A 24,324-nucleotide genomic window follows, 5' to 3' on the forward strand; every position below is an offset into this window, starting at 1 on the left:
GGAATCTTTCTACAAGGACTTCTGTGGAAAAATGTTACTAAATTCACCAATTAGAAGATAAAGTGGTATTTCTCATATTAAGTATTCTGATTGATAAAGATGATGCATAGAACTGTAGCTCTCACATTTGTGAAGCAGAAGTGTAACAGGGAGAATAAATGTATTTTGCAAACTGGCTAGATCTACAGAATATTTACATCTGTGCATACGTAAGCATCACTCAGAAGAGTTGCTGTTATTCATAGCAAAATTTCTTTCTGAACTATGCTAATTGTTTACTGAATTGGAATATTTATGACTACACTGGGAACCGTAACACAGAATCTCCCCTTTCCCTCCAGTTATCATTTAGGAAAGAGAAACAGAATATTTGCAGTTTCAAATACAATTTAATTCTGATTACATTCACCACTTATCCGTGAGGATGGAAACCTGGACCAGCAGGGAGCTCACAGTGCTCCTTGTCCTCTTTGATTAGGAGGACATCCTTCAGCGTAATAACATCTAATATAAGGTAGTGAGGTGTGTGGAAACAGAAATGAATGAGAGCTCTGAAATTGATTACAGTCTTTGTCAGCGTAAAATCTAAGAACTGGGTCTTTCCTGAGAGGCGGATATTAGCATAATCACCGTGGTTATGTGGCACACAGAGGTGTGATTCTTGAGAGCTGGGGAGGTGGAGGACGAATTTCAGAAATCCCGTGTGCATATTTAAATGCTGATGGGTAAGGGCAAGTAGGAAGAACAGAAGGACAGAGTGATGTGGAGTATTGTGTCAGCCACAGATGAAGCCTGTGCTCTTGGTGATGCAGAAGTAGCAAAATGAGTGCAGTTTTAATGTTCTGATCCTTTCAGCCACTCTTTCCCCTCAAATCCTTGAGACGTCATGTTTTTTAGATCTCTTTAAATGGAATTATTATTTGGTGGGACTGATAACTTCAATCAGATCTCTTTAAACTTTTAAAAAGATGGTACTTAATTTGTGGTACTTTAATTTTTGGAGGTGCAATTTTGTTGAAACTGTAATAGAAGATGTAGTCTCTTGATTCTTTTTAACATGCAGGGTGGATTTTATGATTTCTGACTGAATCTAATGCCTGAACAATTAATGTTCTTTACATATTGTATCTGTATCTTAGGTCTCAGATAATAAGCAGAGCAGCATGATAATCTGAACTGAAACTGGTTTTGTTCCTTTAGAGTAATTAGTTGGGAATTTTGTTCCTTCAGGGTAATTAGTTGGGAATTACTATTTTATTAGAGCAATATTTATTGGAGCTATATTACTATGGTTCTAACTCATTACATCTACTCAACCAATGGCAAATTCTGGAACATATGCCTAGTCAGTTCTGTTGTGAAGTGAATATGTTCAGATCCTGAAAATGTTTAGTTTATATACTGAAGACAGTGTATTTGTTGGAGACATCCAGCAATCCAAGTAGGATTTATAAGCAGATCTGCTTAGTTTGAAATGTCATTTGTACATTTGTTCTCTACCTGCTCACATATATGGCTCTTCGATGGTGAACCCCACTTCCAGATCTTAGACTGCATTACTATTCATACGGGCATTCTGAAAGAGAATAATGAAGAGACAGATCCTGACATCTGTTTGGGATTGTTGCTGTAAGAGCTACTTCAAATGGTACAGCACTGTGGTAACTGGAATAGAAGAGAAAAGGTGGCCCTTGAGCTAAAGCATTCCCAGATGCTGTCTGATGTCATTAAAAAATGTGTTGCACTTATTTCAAGGGAGAAATGTTAGCTGGGATGGGACTAGAGGAAAATAATCGTTTCCCACTTAAAAAGCTTTTGGTTCACAAAGGAGGTTGCTAGGAAAGGAAAGAAAAAGAATGCCAACATAAATGAGAGAATTGCCTGTCTCTTGTCAAGGTGCTCAGAGTGGGTGGACAACTCCTGCAGCTGCTTTCTCACTCCTACAAAATGTGCATCGCAGAAAAGAGTCTTTCATTGCCCATAGAGGTCTGCTGCTAATTAGCTTCTTCAGCTGCTCATCTTCTTAGGGACAGATGGGAAAGCCTCTGCCTCTCCCTCCTGCCTCTCCTGGGAGCACTGAAGGAGCTGCTGCTGGGAGCGGGCTGGGAATTTCCCCATTCCCTGGGAGCCAGTGCAACAGGGATTGCTTCCTACTTTGAAGCCCATGCATTTTGATTTCTGAGAAAGGAGAACTGTCGTTAAAGCCTTTTCATGTATAATTCACTAATGATTCTGAATTTCAGATTTAAATAAAAATCCTCGTTGAAAACTGTCTCAGCAGATTTTTTAGGTTCTTAACTTTGAAAAGAATTAATAAATTAAAATTTCCCTTCTCCTTCCCGTCCCCTTAAAAAATCTTCTGAAGGTGGATGTTCCTGAGGATTTGTATTGATAAACAACATTCAGCAGAGTCAAACCCAGTTCTCCTCGCAGGAGTTTGTCCCTTTACCAGCATCTATAGCCCGTATTTTACCCACTTTCTTTTCCATAACAAGTAATTCTTCAGTAATCATGTCATTTAATAAAGTGAAGTAGTGATATCTTCCCTTCCTAAAAGGATTAAAGCTTTTTCAGAGGATTTTTGTTTGTTTGTTTATGTTTTCTTCTGGAGGGAAAATAAATTAGCACATTTCTGCATTAGAACTGTGGAATAATTCTGTATGATTAATGAGTTTAATTTGTATGAATTATTGTGTGCACTGTCTGCATGTGTGGTCCATTTCCTTGAGGATGGAGACAATAACATCAGTCCTTCAGCAGTACAAGACGAGCTAGAATTATTGATTCATTTGCTTTAAATCCATGACCTTATTTTAACCCAGTGTTCCTGTTAATACAGCTCAGAAATGGGCAGCGTGTGAGGGCATGGGGTGTGCTGCTGAACTGTGGCACATGGGGCACTTCTGGCATGTGGGTCATATGGACTTTTTTCTCTGTGGTTTAGTGAGAACTGTTGATGATAGGCAGACAGTTGGACAGGGTGATCTTGTAAGTCTTTTCCAACCTTGGTGATGCTATGATTCTGTGATTCCTCTGCCGCCTGTGGTTCTGTTTGATTATTTAGTTCTTAAAACCTGGGCTTCGGGTGATGTATGTACCCGTCTAGTGCATTTTCTTGGTAAAGTAACTGTTGTTAAAAAGCACATTGCTAAGTTCTCCCAGATTCCATGCTTTGAGTTTCCTGTAGTAATGACAGCCTTGGTATGTGACGTTTATTAATATCATAAGCTGGAGATAATGTAACCTTTCGTCATTTCTGTATTTTTTAAAATTCCCCACATTTGCCATAGTGTTGTGCCTGCACTCACAGGTCAAAGCAGAGTGACGCTGTGTGCTGAGTGATTGCTCTCACAAATCTAGTGTGAAATAATTGCTTTTTATAGGTGGTCTTTGGACATTTTTAAAATCTTCTTGGGGCTCCATTTGCAATCCCCAAATTAATGATTTCCAAAGCATTTACCAGGACTGAAAGCTGAGGAATTGTTCTTAATCATAGAATTACTCAGACTGGGAAAGACCTTAAAGATCATCAAGTCCAACCACAACCTAACCATACTACCCTAACTAAAAACCCTCCTCTAAATCTTGTCCCTGAGCACCACATCCAAATGCTTTTTAAACACATCCAGGGATGGTAACTCAACCACCTCCCTGAGGATCTTAACAATCCTTTCTGTAAAGAAGTGTTTCCTGATATCCACCGTAAACTGACCCTGGCACAACTTCAGGCCATTTCCTCTTCCTGTCACCTGTCACCAGTGAGAAGAGACCGACCCCACTCTCACTGTGAGCACCTTTCAGATACTGGAAGAGAGCAATAAGGTCTCCCCTCAGCCTTCTTTTCCCCAGAATAAACAGACCGCCTTATTTCAGTTCTTCTAGAGCTCTGTCAATTTCATGGACACCCCCCCCATAGCCTCTGAGGAAGGGATGTGCTGATGCTTTTACCTTCTGAAACTGCATTTTCTCTTTAGGGCAAAGACATTGCCACCTACTGGAATCAGGGAAAAGCTTATTGTTCCGTGATGTATTTAGAAAATGATCCACGAGTCTCAGATTTAGATGGATTTTGATTGCAATGGCAGACACTGCTGCTGATGGTAGTTAAATTGTAATATCTGTGTCTAATTTACAGTTACAGAAATTGAGTGTAACAGCTCAGTATTTGGCTGGAAGTTGGATAAACTAGAACAATTAACATATAATGTATCTATATATATATCAATAGCTAGAAATGAAATAGAGAAGGAAGCTGCTAAAAAGGCATGCTCATACATACAGTACTGATAATGTGCTTTGAGCTTTTTGTTCTTACTGTTCCTCAAATCAGATTCAACAAAAGAGCAAACTCAGAAAAGTGTTTTTACCCATCTACTTTCTTTTGGATTTCAGCAAAACTTCAGACAGACAAAATTTTGTTCTCTCTTAACTTCCAGTTGAAATATGAATGTGAGTCTGAGGTTTTACGAGCCATATGGAAAACCATTTTCTGTGCAGGGTCATTTCTGCAGGCTGTAAGATGCAGCGACAGCTGGGCAGTTCAGGCAGGACAAAGTGGTGTTGGGATTGCAGCGGTGTGCCTGCAGCAGCAGGACTGGCACAGGGCCACCTGCCCGGCCCTTGTGCTGCAGTTCACCTGGCTGTGACTTCAGGACTGAAACTTTGAAAATATTTCATTTGGAGTAAGAATTGAATCTGCAAAGCTTGCCATTCAGTGCCACGTCTGTAGCTCAGGTTTCCCATCTGTGGGCTCGGAGTAGGATTTTTTTATATTATATTTAATAAAGTCTTGCCATTCTCTACAGACTTGGTAACTGATCAGAAATAATAGAATTATTTCTGTGTTTTGTTTTGTTTTAATTGCTTTATGGAATGTTTGGAAGCATATGGAAAAACAAAATGATAACACTGCAATAGAATCTGTTTCATTTGGAGGTGAGTTTGCAGTCAATACCTCTGCTAAGTCACCATCACCCTAAGTTTCACCAGCGTCCTGGCTTTCTGTGTCTTTGGTCTTAGCATTACCTTTGGCAACTCAAACTGAAGTGATGCCTTTGAGATGTTGATGACATTTGGGCAATACAGTGTGTGAACAGCACAGTGCATATGAATGAAAGTTACTTCTAAGTATGAGTAAGACCAAGAAGTATGGATAAAATTTATCTTACTCAACTTCTGATGTCAAAGGTATTATTGGCTAATGGAGTAAAAGATGCTGGTCCATATGTTTTCTTCTTTGCAGCTGACTTAGCCTGTATTTTATAGAATAGACTGTTCTATCATGCCAGCAATTCTTGCACACTATTCTGTTAATATTTTAAAGGAAAAGTTTTAAGAGGATATTTACATCACTTTTGATATTTTTATTAAAATTAAAATATAACCTTTGTGAAGAGAGATCAAAAACCCTTCTTCTCTCCCTCCTGTCTTCTAAAATCTGAGCTGAGCCCTGCTCTCAGCACTTACAGCACAGATCACTGAAGCAGCCTGTCTTCATAGGAAGTAAGAAAGAGGGGCTTCTGGCCGCCTTCAGGGTCTGCTGGCTGCCATTGAGGGAAACCAATGCTTCTGCAGCAAATACACAGCTGGTTCATATTTGTCTTGTAACCAGAAGAACTTTAAAATGCTAATTATTTAGTTAATTAAATGTAAAATCAGATTAAAAAAATAATCAAATGAGATTAAACATTGTGTAGAGATTTATTTGATAGTAAATTTGCATGCAGTTCTAAAATGCTGTATTTGACATCCTTATCCTCAGACCAATTTATTTCCATAATTTAATTATTAAATATTAATGGTACAAAGTGATACAATTGGAAAGACTGAATGCTTTAAGTTCTGGAAGCAGAAATCAGGAATTATTGAGCTCTTTGACCCAATTTCTGTCAGTAATTCCATTTGGAGCTCTTTCCATATTCCCTCTACTTCCAAAAACATATAAAACCAGTTCATGTGGTCTCCAGACTGCCTCCGCACCTTTCCTCTCTTCTAGTGCTTCTGTTATTAATGCTAAAAATTGTGTCTAGTCAATGATTGTTGTGTTTAAATTTTGTGAAATATTGGCAACAAAGTATCTGGCTTCTGCACTTTGGTCATAAAAAATCTGGCAGTACACGCCTGGGGAAGAGTGGCTGGAAAGATGCTCAGCAGAATTGGACCTGGCAGTGCTGGTTGGCAGCTGGCTGAATGAGAGCCACCAGAGTGGCCAGGTGGCCAAGGAGGTCAACAGCATCCTGAGCTGCATCAGAAGTAGTGTGGCATCAGGACTGGGGAAGTGACTGTCCCTTGTGTGGCCCACTGGTGAGGCTGCACCTTGAGTACTGGATTCAGTTCAGGGCCCCTCATACAAGAAGTATGTAGGGTTACTCAAGCTGGTGAAGTAACTAGAAAGCAAGAGTTCTGAGGAGCAGCTGGAGGAATTGGAGTTTTTTAGTCTGGAGAAAAGGTGGCTGAGGGGAGATTTCATGGCTTTCTACAACCACCTGAAAGGAGCTTATAGTGAGGTGGGTGTCTGATAGGACATCAGGAAACAGTCTCCACTTACACTAAGGGAGAATTAGGATGAATTTCTTAATCACAGAATCACAGAATCACAGAATGGCCAGGGTTGGAAGGGACCTCAAGGATCATGAATCTCCAACCCTCCTGCCACATGCAGGGCCACCAACCATCCCACCTAATGCTAGACCAGACTGCCCAGGGCCCCATCCAATCTGGCCTTGAACATCTCCAGGGACGGGGCATCCACAACTGCCCTGGGCAGCCTGTTCCAGAACCTCACCACTCTCTTTGTAAAGAATTTCCCCCTGACGTCCAACCTAAATGGAGAGGGTGGCCCAGCATTGGAACAGGCTGCACAGGGAAGTGGTGGTATCCCCATAGCTTCATAACTTGCCGATGGCACTGTGCTGGAGCACACCTCTAGTTTATAAAGTGGTCGAAGTCCTCATGCCCATCATTAGTTTGGAAGCTGCAAGAAGCAGTGAAACCTATATTAATGGAGCAATAAAAGAATTGGATTAGTAAAGCTGTTCAAGGACATGGACAAGCAGAGCTCTGTGGTAAAATCTTGGTAGACTGGCAGGCACAATCTCTTGCAGATGCAGAAATTGCAGTGTCAGGATGTGTCAGTAAATGGGACAAAGCCAGCGTTTGTATACGTTTTCAGTATGGACTGCCAGATAATTTAGTGTTTTTCTGTAACATTTTGAGAACATTCTGGGTCTTGGTCTTTAAAGTACACAGATGTAAATGACTGTAAATCCTTAGAGGACAAACGTAAGAGGGCAAAAGAGCAAAAATCTTGCATTGCCCTCTCTGCTTTCTCAGCACTATCTGAAATAGTGCATTCTTTTGTTACATTTTCGTACTCTTTGGTAGCTTGAAATATTATATTACAGTTTGATCTTTAAATTTAATGTTATTTTGTCTTCTTGGGAAAGCATTTAGCAGATGTGGGCTTTGCTTCTTCTTACCTTTCTGAAACGTTGACCTTGTATGACATCCACTGTCAGTGAAGCTTTCTCTGATATTTTGGAGAAATATTTTCTGCAGCTAAGTATCAACATATCAGGCTAATAAGTGAGTCATATGATTGGGAAAAAGCTCTCCAGATTGTCAATATTTTAAAGAAACAAAAACGTATCTGTGTGTCTGCAAGGAAAAGTATCTTTAAATAACTGACTAACTTTTAGCAAGAATACCCACAAATAATTACCAGATTGTACTCTTGTTTATTGTATATATTGGCATTTGATTCTCCATCTTAGAATCATCTTTCTGTGCTGTACATATCACTGAATTTTGCATCTTCAAACCTTCTGGGTTCATGCAGCAACACATTTGTGTCATGGCTTCCTAATCTGAGAGTACTGCATCTGATTTTCACAGCTATGGTTCCAACCTGTCTATCCCTTAGCAGGGTGTTACCCAAACCTCCTGCCTACTGTTTTAGCCTTAGACTTGGATACATATGGATATAGATTAGATCTCTCTGTGCTCAGATTGTGCAGCAATATGTTTAAATATATGAGTTTGTATTTAAAGCATTATTATAAGGTCCTCATTTTCTATAACTATATATATTTAAACATTTTTATAATTTTCTGGGAAAAAAAAAAGCAAAAAAAGTCTTTAAAAAAAACCACAAAAGTTGTTTTAGGCTCTTTCTATTCCTTTCCTTTTTTTTCCTCATTTCATTTCTCTGAAAGCCAGAGCAATTTTGAAGTTTCTCTTCAAGAAAATGAAACAGATATGCCATTTTCCTTCATTTTTGTCTCAACCAAATAGCTGATTTAGTGCTATCAGCTGCGTATTAGGAACCTGAAAGTGTCTGATGTTAAGAAGTACTGAATACCTTATTTTGAAACTCTGACCTATTGCATAATGATTAAAGTCATTGAAATAAGCATAGGCAGAAATGCATGAAGGACCGTGATGTTAAGCTAAGATGCTTATACCCAAAGCTAATTTAGAGTTTGCATTTTGATAAGGTTTTTATTTGAATTCTGTCCATTAAAATTCTGTAGGCATGACTACAGGACATGTAAGTGAACAGATGATGATTATTTTTCATAGCTGTTGTATGAGCCCCCACAAGTTTATGCATTATTAATACAGTATTTAAATTATTTATGATTTGCTCATGACAGAATTAGGAAATCGTATAATTTAATTATTGCTAGTTAATTTTAATTTGTATTGTGATAAATGGAGTGTGTTCAGTTGAGATCAGAATCAGGATGAGGATGGGGCACTCTGTAAAGCTCCAGTATGTCTTATTTATTACCATCTGGTACTTTAGAATAGTAGAAAAACGGTTGGGAAGAAAGAGAAGTCCATGCATGTGTGATGTGGTTAAGATCCCATAACAAACAAAAAGGTATCTGTGTATTTCTGTTCGTGGTTCCTAAGTGTGCTATGTGGGAGACTGGCTTACAGGTGTACTTAATGAGTGCTACCAGCCGCTGTGAAATGTGGTGGGAGGGCTTTAACCTCAGGTATAGACCATTCTGCCTGCTCCTGTTTGCGTTCGTATCTTGAGGTGAGGAGAACACAGAAGCTGAGGAGGGAAGCATATCCAGCAGCGGTGTGGGAGGTAGCAGTGGGCTGCCTCTATCTGTTGCTGGTGGATAGAATAAAAACGAAGCTTGAAGCATTTGTACCATGACAGCAGGGTGGGACAATTGCAGCCAGTGACCACGAGGAGGCCAGCAGAGCTCAGGAGCCACCAGCATGGTGGGAAAGAAGACTGAAGGAGCAGCAAGTTGGACTTTGAAAGGATAGGAACAGCTGGGGAAAATACTTTAAAACTCTTAAGACTTTTCTTCATATATGTATGTATGAAAGCATTTGCTCCTTTGTCCAGATGGTCAGGAACAGAGGTAAACCAGAGCAGGGCACCAAATGTCATGCAGGTGTGCTTTCTGAGAAGACTAAGAGGTGATAGAAGGTAGTTATGCTATAGAAAATTCTATGAAGTAGTTGTTTCAGCGAGCTCTCATCCTTAAGAACATGGAATATTAAGTAATTTATTAATGTAACAGCCTTATGATATACAGTCAAAAATTCCTTATGATTGATTTTAGATTTTAGCAGTCTGCAGGGCCTCAATCACAAGAAAGAAGATAAAAGAAGGACCGGAGGATAACAGCCAGTAAAGAAAAAGTTACATAATGTGAATAATGATGATTATTTCTGTATCTGTTTGCGGCTTTCTCCAAACACATCTGTAAGAAATGTCTGTTTAAAATGTAAAATGGTAGAAGAAATTCTTATCCTACGGCACAAAATAAAGCAAGGTACTGTAAGCTCTTTGGCTCTGAAATGGGTAAAGCAGCCAAGCTTCCTATATTATCTTTTTGGTTTATCTTTGACTATGTGCTTTCAGCTTCCCAGATGCAGAACAAGAAGCACTAGCCATTCAGCCCCAGGAGAACAGCCTCCTGTTGGCACTGTGTAGCACTCATAAATTCACTGGGCATGGAATGCAGTGCATAAAGAAATTAATTGATTTTGTTTCTTCAGTTTAAGAATTTTCAGATCTTTTGGACAGCGGCAATTACTGCAGCTATTATCCAGATGCTCAAGATGTAACTCACAGCTCTGCATGCATAACAAAGCAGTGGGCTTCAGAGTGATAAGGACTGCTTTTCTGTCATGTGCAAACACATTCAATGGGAGCTTTCTTGTAGTAAACTGTTTTTACTGAGACTTTAAGGTGCATTTTAATATCTTAAAAAACCCTGTCTAGTTTTAGCAAAATGCAGTAGTAAATGTCTCAAAATGCAATGAGGGTTAAATGATGCCTAGCAGAATACCATAAAATGGTACGGATACGTTTTTCAAGGTTGCACGTGTTTGTTCTTTTTTGTGGTTTTTGTGTGTATGTGCTTTATTACTTTGTTAACTGCCATCACCTGGCATAAGAATGCCACCTGCGTATTTTTAGCAGCATCCAGTTTAGTGGATGAGTTATTTCTCTGTGCCAACTACAAAGTCAAAGCAGTGGATGCAAACTTCTCTAAAGAGACGGGGGTCTACGGTGCATCTTCGAGGCACAGCAGGCAGCAGCTAGCGAACCTTGAGAAGTTTCAGTATGGCTTCAGATACTGCTCACTGTGTAGTTAATCTGCTATTTGCTGCAAGGAATGAGTTACACGTTGAGACTTCAGATAGCATCTTACCATATGTATATCTACATATAAAAATAAGATCACGTGCTGAAAGGAGTAGAAATTTCTTGGGACCGGTCCTCTTTAACATCTTTATCAATGACACTGATGACAGAATCGAGTGCACCTTCAGCAAGTTTGCTGACGACACCAAGCTGAGTGGTGTGGTTGACACGGTTGAAGGACAGGATGCCATTCAGAGGGACCTCGAGAGGCTAGAAAGGTGGGCCCGGGTGAACCTGATGAGGTTCAACACGGCAAAGTGCAGAGTTTTGCACTTGGGCCGGAGGAATCCCAGGCATCCCTACAGACTGGAAGGAGAGGTCCTTGAGAGCAGCCCTGTGGAGAAGGACCTGGGGGTCTTGATGGATGAAAAACTTAACATGAGCCAGCAGTGTGCCCTTGCGGCTCGGAAGGCAAATGGGATCCTGGGCTCCATCAAAAGAGGGGTGGCCAGCAGGGACAGCGAGGTGATTGTTCCCCTCTACTCTGCTCTTGTGAGGCCCCATCTGGAATACTGCGTCCAAGAGTGGAGCCCCCAGTACAAGAAAGACAGGGAGCTGTTGGAGAGGGTCCAGAGGAGGGCCACAAAGATGATCAGGGGACTGGAGCACCTCCCCTATGAGGACAGGCTGAAGGAGCTGGGCTTGTTCAGCATGGAGAAAAGAAGGCTGCGGGGTGAGCTCATTGCAGCCTTTCAGTACCTAAAGGGAGCCTACAAACAGGAGGGGAATCAGCTCTTTGAAAGGGTGAGTGACAGCAGGACAAGGGGAAATGGTTTTAAGCTGAGGGAGGGGAGATTTAGGTTGGACGTCAGGGGGAAATTCTTTACAGAGAGAGTGGTGAGGTACTGGAACAGGCTGCCCAGAGAGGTTGTGGATGCCCCATCCCTGGAGGTGTTCAAGGCCAGATTGGATGGGGCCCTGGGCAGCCTGGTCTAGCATTAGGTGGGATGGTTGGTGGCCCTGCGTGTGGCAGGGGGGTTGGAGATTCATGATCCTTGAGGTCCCTTCCAACCCTGGCAATTCTGTGATTCTGTGATTCTGTGATATACTGATTTATAGTGAAACTATATCTTGCATAGAGGCAGTTTCCAAAGTTGTCCTTAGTTACATGTCTGATCAACATGAACTTATTGCACAATTAGGCTGATAACTTACTAAGGTCTCTCCTGTAAGTAATGTTAAGGCAGTTAGGGGTCTGTTTGAAGAAACAGCAATCTTCAATGGAAACAGAGAAGCTGTGACAACTAAAGCAAATGTTAAGGAGTGAACTCTTCCACAGGACCAGTAACTGCTTGTGGATAAATAATTTTAGTTGTCCCCAAGCATCTCCCACAGAAAGTGTTCCTCTAGCAGGCAGCAGCTACTCTGAGTGAGGTCTGTTGGCTGCTCTGTCTTTGCTGTGCCCAGGCTTCTGGTGGACAGCTGGGTCAATAAGCTCAGAATAACTAGATATTGTTCAGTTTGATGGGTGTGATATGAAAGTCAGCTCTTTACACGAGGAGACTTTTAAAATCTTTAATGGAGATATTTCAAATCCCATGAACTGGTGTTACACCAGAAACTAAGCTGATAAATTGTCAGTTATCACTGTCTTGGATAACCCAGACACAGAAGTCTGACATAACAACAGTCCTTAAGCAGTTTTCCTCTTGTTAGAACAAAGAAATGGTGGATTAGTGCAACTGAGAATTAGATCTGAATTCTGTGCCATCCGAACCCAATGCTAACATTTATCTCAGAGCAGGATGCATACTTTGGAAATAAGGCTGCTCTAATGAGCTTTTAAGAACACAAATGATAACACTCTCGATTTTCTTTAGCATTAATTTATTTCCATAATCTCATTAGATTTGAATTTCGACCTTTTAGAATTTTTTTATCTAAATCCATTTAAGATGTTTCTGAAGGGCTTAAGAGACAGTGAGAAGTTAGCAGCTTTCATATTAAAAATATAAGGACTTTTCAAAATGAAACATTCAGTTCTTACAAAGCCATATATTTAGAGCCACACATTCCTCACTGTGCAGCAAAGTAAAAACTAACAGAAATTTGAGAAGAAAATCAGCCTTCCTGTGCTGTGCTAACATGGCCTTTGCTATGCAGCATCTAACACATTCTCTGGTTTATGGTTTTCAGTGTTGAGAATTATCCTACAACCAAATTGGCTCAACTATTAGGATAATTTAGACTGATTATCAAGGAAGTGGTCTTATCTTGTTTTATCCTCTTGTTGTTAAGAATTGCCTCTTAGACCGCCTGCAGCAGCCCTTCTTCCTCACCTTTTAATGCACTGTACGAAGGTAATTTAGAAGGCAGGGAGCAAAGCTTTACATCTTCTGAACTACAGGCTAAATCTGATCAAGGACGGATTCTTTGAAACCAAATACATAATGCACATAATGTAGAAATCTGCTGCTGTTCTGATTTATTTCCAATCCATAGAATTGTTCACATCAATTATCAGAAGGTTTGGCTTCCACTGATTATAACAGATGTGCTTCCTCTAAAATGTCTGGGGAAAACATAATGAGTGGTAAAGATTTTCAAAGTAATACTGTCATGCTTTCACTTTGGCAGTAATTTCAGAGGGAATTATGTGGTCTGTCTTCACCATTTATACTAAGGTGCCAATGACCCAGCACGTTGTTGTTATTTACTTGTAGTATATTCACTTGTAAGTGGTTTACATGGAAGCTTCTCTGTGCTTTTTAGCTAGTGAAGAGATCAGTAGCTGCTTGTCTGCTTTCCATTGTAGATTCCTATTTGGTCTTTCATCCTAGACCAAATTCAGAACTGTATCTGGCATTATCTTATACAGAAATTACTAATACATTCTTAAGCACAATAGCAGTTCTCGTAGAAATGGAGTGCAGCAGGAGAATTAGCACAGTGACAGCACCTGAGTGCACCCTTGGACGTGCCCTCATTAGAGTGTTATTGTGTACATACCCAGCAAATACAAGACTCCAACAAATGCAGATGTCTTTGCTTACATTCTGTGTGCCATCCTGTTTTACTCCTGAAGGATAAGTAAAACACAAAACCTTATTATTGCAAGGTTTCTGTTAAATCTATGTTTCCTGTGCAGTTTTTCCTGTTTCAGTGTACTGAATCTGCTTTCTTGCAACTGGATTTCCTCTTAGTTACTGTCAGAGAGGAGGGCAGGGTCAGCAGCTTCTGCAATAGGAGGCTTCAGAGATGCATGGCTTTCCCACATAGATGTTGTGTAGGGAAAGGTGGTGGGGGACACATCCTCCCCTAGCTGTGGCTGTGAATTGGCAGGTTGGCTGACAGAGGTGTATGTGAGGTAATTAACCAAGCACATCACTGTATGAGGCTTCTCTTCAAGGAGCTGCCAAGCTGGCTGGCCTGACTGGAGAAACCATTTTCAGCATCGGGGCATTTTAGCACACTAATCAGTTTGTATTTATTACCAAACACCTGCGAATGAAATGAGAGTAGTAGCAAAGAAGCAAATGTGCAGTTAAACAAATGTGTGGCGCTGAGCAGTGCCATGATTTCACAGTGATGCTGATCTGAAGCAGGCAGCTATTAAGGTGGAATGCGAGGTAGCAATGTCATCTCCAGGTGTTAAGTAATCCATCTTGCAAATAGCATTTCCTTAACATGTAAGGAATTGCTGGTTTAAACACAAGGATAGTTCTCTGGCAACGTTTGGCCTTCTGTACCTGAGATGTATCTGGGAGCTGATGTGACCCATATGTGGTGAGAGATCTGCATGAGAATGTCAGAGTGGATGCTGATGGGGAATGATCCCTGCCTGGCTGTCATGACATAAAAGAGACACTGAGCTGAGCCATGAGAGAGCAAAGTGCCATAAGAAGGAACCTGGGCAGTACTGAGAAGCAAGATTTAAAAAATGGTAATGCTGGTTGAAGGACTTCACTCTGAGAGAAGGCAAAAATACCAGATTTGGCAGCTGCCAGCATCTCAGTCTTGAGAGACATATCTGTCAGGGGGCTGTTCAGCTGAACTCTGTTCTCCTTATATTATTCATCACCCCAAAACTGAATCTGTGTGCTCTATATCAGGTAGATGCAAGCTGGCACTGCCACTGAAAGGGTTTGGCTGCTGTTTCACACACGTTTTTCCAAGATTTCTTGGATTAACCCCTCTGCTTAAGTGTATTTGAATTCTGGATGTCTGACTGTCCCAAAACTGGGTTTGGGACTTAATGGTGATGTCTTGCTTTAAAAGTTGTTTTGTTGCTACATTCTTGCCAACATCAGGACTGTTTCTGCCCCAGAATCACCCATTGGGCACCCAGGTGCTCACCAGCATTCCTCTTCAGTTCAGAGCTGGCTGATTGTTTCTTAATGGAAAACTTAGAGGAGAAAGTTGCGCTTGAAATTTCCTTAGGAAGCTGGCTGCAGTGGTGGTCTTTGCTCCTCTGTCTTGCTATTTGTTGCCCGGCTCTGATTTATCACCCAGTGCAGGGTTTGTTCTAGTTTTTCTGCATACCAGAGGGTCCTGTCCTTCACATAAGTGCTCAGCTAATCTGGAAATCGTAGTCCAGACAGATGTTCAGTACTCTGTGACTTCTTCTCTTCAAGTAAATAACATGGTTTGCATATGAAAGGGTGTTCTCTGCCTAAGTCTACTCTTCCAGAAGTACACATTTTTTCAGCTGTAGCAATTGCTGAGATTGCAGCTGAAAAGTTTCTCTAGTTACAGCAATGCCTTGTTGTTCCTTTAAACAAATGCTAATTTCAAAGAATAAGATATATAACAAAAAGATGAAGTTGTCAGAATTCCTTTAAAATACTTTATATTGTTGGCACTCAAATTCAAATGCATGATTTTATGCCTATTCCTAGAAATATGCAATTTCTACATAGCCCTGGGAATAAAATCAGTTTTTCTTTTATCAGCTCAGGCTGTTACCTCTGGTCTGATTCTGCTTTTTACTTTCTAGTTTGAAATACTGTGACCTACCTAATTATTTCACTGCAGAGAAAAGGAAGTCTATTTCTCTTTTCCTTACAACTTCATGTTGCTGTAGCACACTCCACAGCCTTTACCCATTACAGCCAAAGTGTGCTGCATACAGCTCATCAGTGACTTAAGGACTAACTTCCATTTGACCTAAATCCTTTCATTTTCAGCTCAAATTCCTGCTGCTGCACCTCTTGTTGCACTGTGTGATATCTGTGTTAGTGTTCTCATTGGTTTTGGTGTGACTGCTGGCCTGATAAAGACAATTCATTTGAAAGAGCAGATACAAGCCAAATGCTTAAATTCAGGAATGTGCTGCAGGGTATTCTTCCTAAGGCCACACACAATGTTATCTGTAAGGCTCAGGAAAAAGCACATTTCCAAATGTAGGATTTGGCTTAAAGGATAAAACAGGGTGGGGCTTTTCTCTCTTAATTTGTCAACTTTCCCTAAGAAGCTGCGTGCCATGTTTATTTTGATATGTCATCCATTTCCCTGAAAATTGTTTAATACTAGATTTCATTGTTATTTTTCAGGTGTTCAAATGAAACCATATTCAAAAAGGAAGATTTGTTTTGGGCATATAATTTCTGCCCCACCCCATACTCCTGGACAGCACTTCTGGGCCTTATTTTATACTTGGTTTTCTTTGCGCCTGGTAAGCTAATGTTTGTTTTCACATTGAAGTTTAAGAAATTGTAAAGGTGAAATAATAAATGGTGAGGCTACACATTAAACTTGCTCTTCAATGCAGCCATTAAACTGAGATTGATCTGTTTTTAATTCTCAGGGATGGGTCCCATGCCCTGGACCGTGAATTCTGAAATCTACCCTCTGTGGGCTAGAAGTACAGGAAATGCGTGTTCATCTGGAGTCAACTGGGTTTTCAACGTGCTGGTGTCACTGACCTTCCTGCATACAGCTGAATATCTGACCTACTATGGTAAGGAACAGTATGTGTCCACGGACACAGTGCTAGCATTGATTTTCTGCTGGTTAGATCTAGATCTCAGTTGGTTTGGCTGTGAAATTGCAACTGTGGATGCAGTGTTCTCAGCTAACTGTGTTCCATTAAGACCAGGGACCTGGTATGACCTGCCTGCAGTTTTGGTCCTGCTTCCATAAGAAATGCTTCCTTCTTTCTAGAAAGTTGCATAAAGCAAGGAAATTGAAAAAATTACCTTTTGGCTTGGTGAAATATTTCACTTAGAAAGACAACATCTGCAATTTTTCATTTTGTAATGGCATCCAAGACCATTATCAGTTGTCATTGCCAAAACTCTGTACAGCTGAAGATGCTACTGATCTGCTCCCAGCTGTCGATTATTGAGTTCTGTCTGCTGGAGCCTGTGGAGAGCTGGTCAGCTTACTGCTCAGCCCCTCCACTACAAGTCCTGTACATGGCATTAAGATCTCATGACCTTCACATCATCACTGGTGCAGAGCCTTTCAGCTGCTGCTGTTGTTCTTTTAAGGCATTGTCTTGAAACAAACGGCTCGTAAATGTTGGGCTTTTGGTGCCTGCTTTGCTCCCCATTATTGGGGGGATAGAGACAAATATATGAGGGGCAGTGAGATCTTTCTCACTGCCAATTGTCTTTGGTAAGTGATTATTAGGTGTAAGAGTCTCAAGCAGTATTTTAAGCATGGCTGTTTCTTTTTTGCTGAAGTTTCTCATTTTTGGAAGCAGTCATAGTGATTCCTGTGATGTTAAGAATAACTAAGAAAATTCTCACCCTTCCTATCAACATTTTTTTTTATTGGCTATGCAGTAATTTAATTGCTGCTTATTTTCACTTATTTTAACTTATTTAAGCAAAACGACTTGCCAAAAAAGGATGAGTATTATCTTAAACAAAATTGCTTTTGTTAACTGAATACAGCACAGTAAGGCAGTGCTCTCCTACACCTCAGCCAAGCAGCTGGTGGTGTTACAGATGCAGCTCCAGCCTTTGCAGTCCTTTGTGCATCGCTTTGCTATCTGAAGCCTCTGCTTCTGCCTTTCCCAGAGGGGTGGGATGCTCTATCACTGACTGTGTGTGTTCTTTTGTATTGCAGGAGCCTTCTTTCTGTACGCAGGGTTTGCTGGCCTGGGACTCCTTTTCATCTATGGCTGCCTTCCTGAGACTAAAGGGAAAAAACTAGAGGAAATTGAATCTTTGTTTGAAAGCAGGCTATGTACCTGTGGTATGTCAGATTCTGATGAAGGGAGGTATATTGAATATATTCGGGTGAAGGGAAGTAATTACCATCTTTCTGACAATGATGCTTCTGATGTGGAATAATTTTCAGCTGCTAATGTATTTAATCATGTAAAAGCCTTCTGGGGGAAAAGCAGCTCTCTGGTGACCTCACTGCCCTGCTTCTGGTCTGGTTCTCCTTTCTGCTGTCTAGTTAAAAATGCCTTCATGTTCAAAATGGCTCCGTTTGGGAGGAAATTCAATATGCTCATGTTTTCTTGATAATTAAAGCAATGGGTTTCAAAAGAGATTGAATTCCACAATTACATGAATTAACCAGATGTTTGCAATCCCACACCATGCTGAGGTATTTTGCATGATGTACTGTGCCAGATGAATGTAGAAGCTATCCTAGGTGCTCAGTGGTTGTCCTTATCTTCAAAACTGACAAAAGTTGAAGTAATGTTGTAGCTAGTCAGAAAGCAGCTGACATCAGTCGTATCCCCATCTCTTAGCCTATCAGACAGCTCTTGTATGCCACACAGCAAAGGTTGCTGCTGCAATGGTAGCCATTTGAAAGGATTAACTGATTGTAAAAGCTACACATATCTCCCGAGTCTATCAGAGGGAAAGTTGTCCAAATTTATCCCAATGGAATTTCATTTGAATTCATTTGAGATAACTGTAGAGAGCCATGATCACCTAGGTGGTGCCTCATTAGGGTGGCACGAGTCTGTTGCCCCAGGTTGTGTTGCGGTTGCTGCTCTTTAAGGACACACTGCAGTGAGCAGTTTGTGTTTGTGAGATCCACTGCCAAAACCACATTCTGAGAGCAGGAAACAGAACCCAGGACATGGCTGCGTGTACCAATGAGCTGGTGGTGTACCTTGCTACAGACAACAGAGAGGCTACAGTCAGATGGAAATTAACGATTTTTGTTCTCCTTTTCAGCATGTGTACATTTGGGTCTGTGCCTAGTTTTGAACACAAAATATCATGAGCTGGAAGAAATAAAAGGAAGGGAGAGGTTTTCTGCTGCTAAATGCACAGTGGTCATTCCTCCTGTGCCTTTTGCTAATGAATAATCAAATTGCCTTCAGTTTATCTTCCTATTGCAGGGTGAGTGAATCCCAGCAATTTTTTCCTTCAAATGCCCTTAGTCAACCCGTGTCTTTTTGGATCGAAAGAAAAATATTAGTGATGGGCAGAAGCCTGCATCTCATATTAACTGCCTTACTGAAGCATTGCAAAATTGTCAAGAAACCGTCAGGCACAAAAATCAAGTTGGCTGCCTTTAGTGTGGTAATGAAAATATTAATGGTGTTTTATTCACCTGCCGTGATTGCTTGCCTTGGCAAATTGAATTTTATGCAGCTACATAAAAGTGTAATGTTATTTTTTTTCCTTGCCCTGTTTCCTTCCACGGCTTTAATTCTTCAGAGGTATGAGTTTGAAAGCATAAAAAATTCAAATTCTTATCTCTGAAACCTTTGCTTCATGAATGTGGAAAACTTCCTCTGCCTGTAGGCTGCTCCCCATTTGCTTGGTAAAAATACATTTATTTTTCATTGTGTAAGGATTAAAGAAGTTGTTGGGTTCACTACCTTTTATAGATACACTTTGTGGGCTCTTTTTTGATTGAAAAATATTTTGAGTGTAAGAGAACTGTCAAAATGATAGTGGACATTTGTTACTAAGTTATTTTTATTGGATAATATGTGGAGTTTTCATTGTAATCATGAAGTATGATGCTATGCTGTCTGATCTTATACGGGAGAGGTTTCTTACTCTCTAATTATTGAAATTCAGTGATTGGATGTATTTTAGGTTATTTTCTTTTTTACTTCATAAATCAAAGAAATATTTTTGGAAAGAAAATATTTTAGAGCATTCTTCTGTAACGAGACTGGGAATAAAAGGGAAAAGCATAGCAAACAGGAGCAGTGAGTTATTGCAAAGAGCAGAATGACCTCAAACCTCTGATGGGCAGTGACAGGGCTGCATCCCAATTCTCCACCCTCCTTCCCTCCCTGTAAGTGCACAATATTCCCAGGCTTGTAAGCACCAGCAGCTGAAAAGGACTGGCTCTCCGGCCCTTTATCCAAATGCATCAGTTTCAGACCATCTGTTGGGCTGCTGCCACTTCAAAGCCTCACCAAAGGTGCAGTACCTGAAATGAGAGAAAGGGACGCTTGTCACACATGAAGTTCAGTGTGAACTGATTTCCTTCTGAAACCAAAAAATAGCTGTTGGAAGACCCTTCTTCAGAGCAGGTTTGTTATCCAGAGCAGCGTGTGAATAGGTGCTTACTGCCCAACGTGTGCACACTGGGATGCTACACAAAGACAGACCGAGGCAGGTATTTCCTGGCTTTTCAGGACAAGGACTTATGGCTCTGATCCCCAGAAGCGTGAGCCCAAGGTCCCTTGATGGAAGTGGTTTGTGCTCCCAGTTCCAGCACTTACTTCCATGTCCACAGGTAGAGGAAACAGCAGCTCTTTGGTGTCATAACCAAAGTCAAGTCCCTATGAAAACTGCCATCACAAGATCAGCCTCTTTTTTTTCTTGCAGGCAGTGCTGGGACTTTTTAGCAGCAGAAGACAATCTCTCTTTGCCAGTGTTTTTCATGGACGTTCTCAGAAGTGGCATTCAGTTGTGTGCAGCACTAGGTTATTTTCCACACTACAGTTCAGTCTCTCTTAGACCAGTTTTCTGAAGTTGTATATCCTGGGCCCTTTTTCTTGAGGCAAAGTGATTGAATCACAGGCATCTTGTTTATTGTCACTACTTCTTATGAGGATGCAAAATATATTGGCTTCTTTGCTGTCAATCCCCTTTCCTACCCACAGAGTTGGGTTTTAGTCTTCCTCTTAGGGTTGCTTTACACAAAGGAAACATTCCACACCTTATAAACCCCGGACCTACTACCAAGCATCATGTATCTTAAAAGTGAGATCAAATACTTGAAATTAATCTTACACAATTAGGGTTTTATTTTTAGAATCTGTGAACATTTATAACGTATGAAGATAATTAAACAAATGTTTCTATTTTGCAAAGATTTTTATATTTGTGCATACTTTAAGTTGTGTGAATTTTTGCTAAGGGTAGTGCTAGTGACGTTCCAGACAGAAGAATACAAATACAAATGCAGTTGAGTCATTTCTTATGACAGAACGTTAATTTATGAAGTAGCATAAGTAGTACACCTAAGCACAATGTTGTTCTACAGACAGCTTTCTGTAGGAGGTGGGTAAGAGTTCCTTTGCAGGGACTGCACCTTCATTCAGGTACTCTGTGCATGAGGAGCGCTGCTGGTAGAGCTGTGCGTGGATCACACGCTGATCACACACAACATTTTGAGGTATTTCAGCAGCTCAGATTCTTTACAGGTTTAGGCTTATGAGCAAGAGTAAAAGGAACAATTCCTGATGAGTTTTTAACCTTTCATATTTTGATTCACCTTAATTTACCTATGGAGGTTTATTAACCATGCTCAAATTCTTACAGCGTTGGAGGGGGTGAGTAATTTGCAATTTGTTTCTTCCCACTGTCACTTTGTTGCTCAAAATCATTTTCTAAAGGGAGAAACAAACTTGGTTTTAAAAGAAAACTAAACCAACAAAAGCAAAGCAAGCCCCTGGGATCCTTTTGAGGGCTGAAGCTGCATTGTATACGTGCGCCTTAGGTTGCTGCCATAGACATTGACAACCAGCGAATCTCAGTGCCTGCCCTGTCAGACAGTGTGGGGTAAGAAAGGAAAGATGTGTCACATTTCAGTAGGGATAGGATTGGAGCCGACAGGAGTTGTCAGCTTCTCTCCTGTGGGGCAGAAGGGCAGGGGACCAGGGAGGTTCCCGGTGCAGGTGGCATCCTGCAGAGAGCAGTGGGACGGGCAGGCTGAGGGCAGGGGCTCTATTTCCCCTCTTCATGGAGGTGAGGGCACAGCAATAGAGATAGCAAAGTGAAGGCTTTCTTCCTCTGTGAAGTCTCTGTTTGTCCTCAGCTGGACAATGGGAGGAAGTTTGGGCTCTGAAGGTCACTGCGGGGCTCCTGGCCCTGGGCGAGGGCCTGTCCTTTGGGCACTCCTTGAAAACACACTGTGGGTCGGTCAGAGCAGGCCCCGTGCTTCTCAGCCTCACACCCACCTCCACTGCTCAGCGTAGTGCTGCTCCAACACTGACATCTTGAAGTTCTCCTTGCGATTGCCTTAGAGGCTCTGCAGGCCTAACTTAGTGGGGACGGGTCAGAGCCTTCATTGCACAGAGTAGGAGCTAAGTCAGAGTAGCAAGTCCTGCGAAGCACTTTAACGAGTCAGATATCCGTGCACTCTTTTCTGAGAGAGCCAAGCCAGCCAAACCCCATTCCTAATTGGGAAGAAAACAGAGCTTTGTGTACCAGGCCAGAAGCAGATAATGCCACAGTATGTGCTTTATGGCAAAATGTGTTTTTATTGCAGGTAATATTTACAGCTTACATGTAGCTGCTGCCTATCAAGTGACACAATTGTTCTCTGGATTTTAACGAGTCACATTTTTGTGCAAAACTTGGTGGTTTTCTATCAATCTCCATCGCCTTGTGTACAGTACAGTAAGCGTAGTCCACAAAGTGGTCTAGGTTGTGGCAGTGTTAAAAACGTCAGCACAGTAAAACCTAGGTGAACATTGTTAAAGAATAATGTTGTTAGTGATATCGGGGGTTAAAACTCCTTAAAGGCAACTATATTATAGATTTTAACAGTCTGAAAAAAAAAAAAAAAAGGCAATTCTTATCTATTTTGTGTATGTTTTCATATAGAGAGTTTTTTATGTGCCGATAACCATCACTGTAGTGTTTTGTAAATGGGTGTTAATGGTGTTCCAGAGTTGTGTATGTGAGCATTCCCTTTAGCCTGGCTGAGCTGTCAGTGTGACCCAGTGGCATGTTTCAGACCTCTCCGCGCCTCTCCTCGAGGCTCAGTCAGCTTCACTACAGCACACGGGGAGCTGGACCAGAACCCGGCCTCGGGAACCTACAGTTCACCTCAAGCCCCATTTCTTCACATTTTTCCTACACGGTGTGTTACAGCTGAATGACTTGGTTGTGTAATTATAAAGCTTCAAGTGTGCTTCAGTTGCACTCTGATCTTTCAAAATTCAGTTTGACATTTCATTGTATTTGCACAAGTAAGGGGAGCGCTGATCAATTATGAATAACGTCCCTGTGTTTCTAAAGGAAACATCCGTTCAGGAAGTGTTAAAATAAAGGCAAATTTCTCTCGCTGCCTTAAACATTACACAGACTTTGGAGAGGACTGAATGTAGGACTGTCGTCGTGACTTCTGCAGGAGAAACTTCAGCTGGTGGGCTGGGTGCTGGGGGAAAGCCCAAGGGTTCCATGGTGCTGGGCTGCCCCCGCCCTGCCTTGTGCGCGCCCGCTGTCTGAGCGCTGTTGGGCATCTGAGTGGTGCCCATGAAAGTGATGGGATGATTGTTCTCGACGTTCTTCATGTGCTCCAGTGTCCTGCTGGTCCGGGGCATAGCGGGAATTGGCACAAGTCTTGTGTCTGCCTTTCATCTGGAATCTCACAACCCTACAAAAGCATCGCCCGGGTCTTTCTGCCACGAATTCTCTTTAGGGTATTTGAGACTTTATTGGAGACCAAATTGCTAGGAATAAATGCTTTTGCGTTCCATAATAACATGCATTTGGTGCCATCAGGATGCATGGTATGGTATTTGGTACAAAACAGGTTTGGGCAAAACTCATTTTTGGGTCGTCCAAGTTATTTTGTTATCCGAACAATGTCGAACATGTGCCATTTCCTTTTGCAGCCAGTCAAGCCTATAATGTATGAAAGTGTTGTACATTTTCTGAAACTTCAGTGATGTATAATTATTTAATTGACTTCTGTTCTGATTGCTTTAATGACGTTTGGTCTTTACATAAAAGTAAATATCTTCAAAGAATTGTCAGTGCCAGAAGTGTAAATGAACAAAATAAAAGGTGATACTTAATTACAGAATGTTCCTCAAGGTTTTATTTGTTTGGATACTCATAGAACAGGAAAATGGCATTGCCCAGCAAAACGAACTAAAACAGTCTGTGTGCTTACCTGAAATAAGAGAAGAATAATAATTCGGGATAGGATTGATGTGATCTTAAATAGACTGTTTTAAGCCAGAGTGCGACAGTGGCATACTGGGACAGAGCTGTTAAGGACTGTAATTAATTACAGCTCGCACTGAGGGGCGGACAACTCATGTCAAGGTGATGTGCAACCAGGGACAGCTCCTCAGAGGACCACAATGCTCCCTGCCTCCTGAGCAAAGCTGGCTTTGGGGACACTCCAGCCCAAGCGGGAGCGGTCCTGCTCCTCCCTGCTATGTCACACACTGTGGGTCCCCTTCTGAGGTTCAGCTTCGCTCCGACCAAGCTATGGCCCTTTGGCCTGGGGTCTGGGGGCTCCCAGCAGTGCTGCTGAGGGGATGCTGGCATTGGGATCCTGCTCAGCAAAGCGCTGGGTCT

At 41.4% G+C, this 24,324-nt stretch overlaps 1 protein-coding gene across 1 annotated transcript in view; it reads left to right on the forward strand.

Moving 5' to 3' along the window:
• The window catches only part of SLC2A13 (solute carrier family 2 member 13), a 141,471-nt gene extending 117,646 nt beyond the window's left edge, over positions 1-23,825 (forward strand). The window contains exons 8-10 of the mRNA XM_031600713.2: positions 16,174-16,295; positions 16,428-16,580; positions 17,696-23,825. Of these exons, the coding sequence (XP_031456573.1) occupies positions 16,174-16,295; positions 16,428-16,580; positions 17,696-17,922 (502 nt within the window). The 3' untranslated portion in view covers positions 17,923-23,825. The remainder of the gene's footprint in view (positions 1-16,173; positions 16,296-16,427; positions 16,581-17,695) is intronic.
• Positions 23,826-24,324: the final 499 nt, after the last annotated feature.

This window comes from Phasianus colchicus, chromosome 1, assembly GCF_987193195.1.
Source record: "Phasianus colchicus chromosome 1, bPhaCol1.hap1.1, whole genome shotgun sequence".
Lineage (NCBI taxonomy): Eukaryota > Metazoa > Chordata > Aves > Galliformes > Phasianidae > Phasianus > Phasianus colchicus.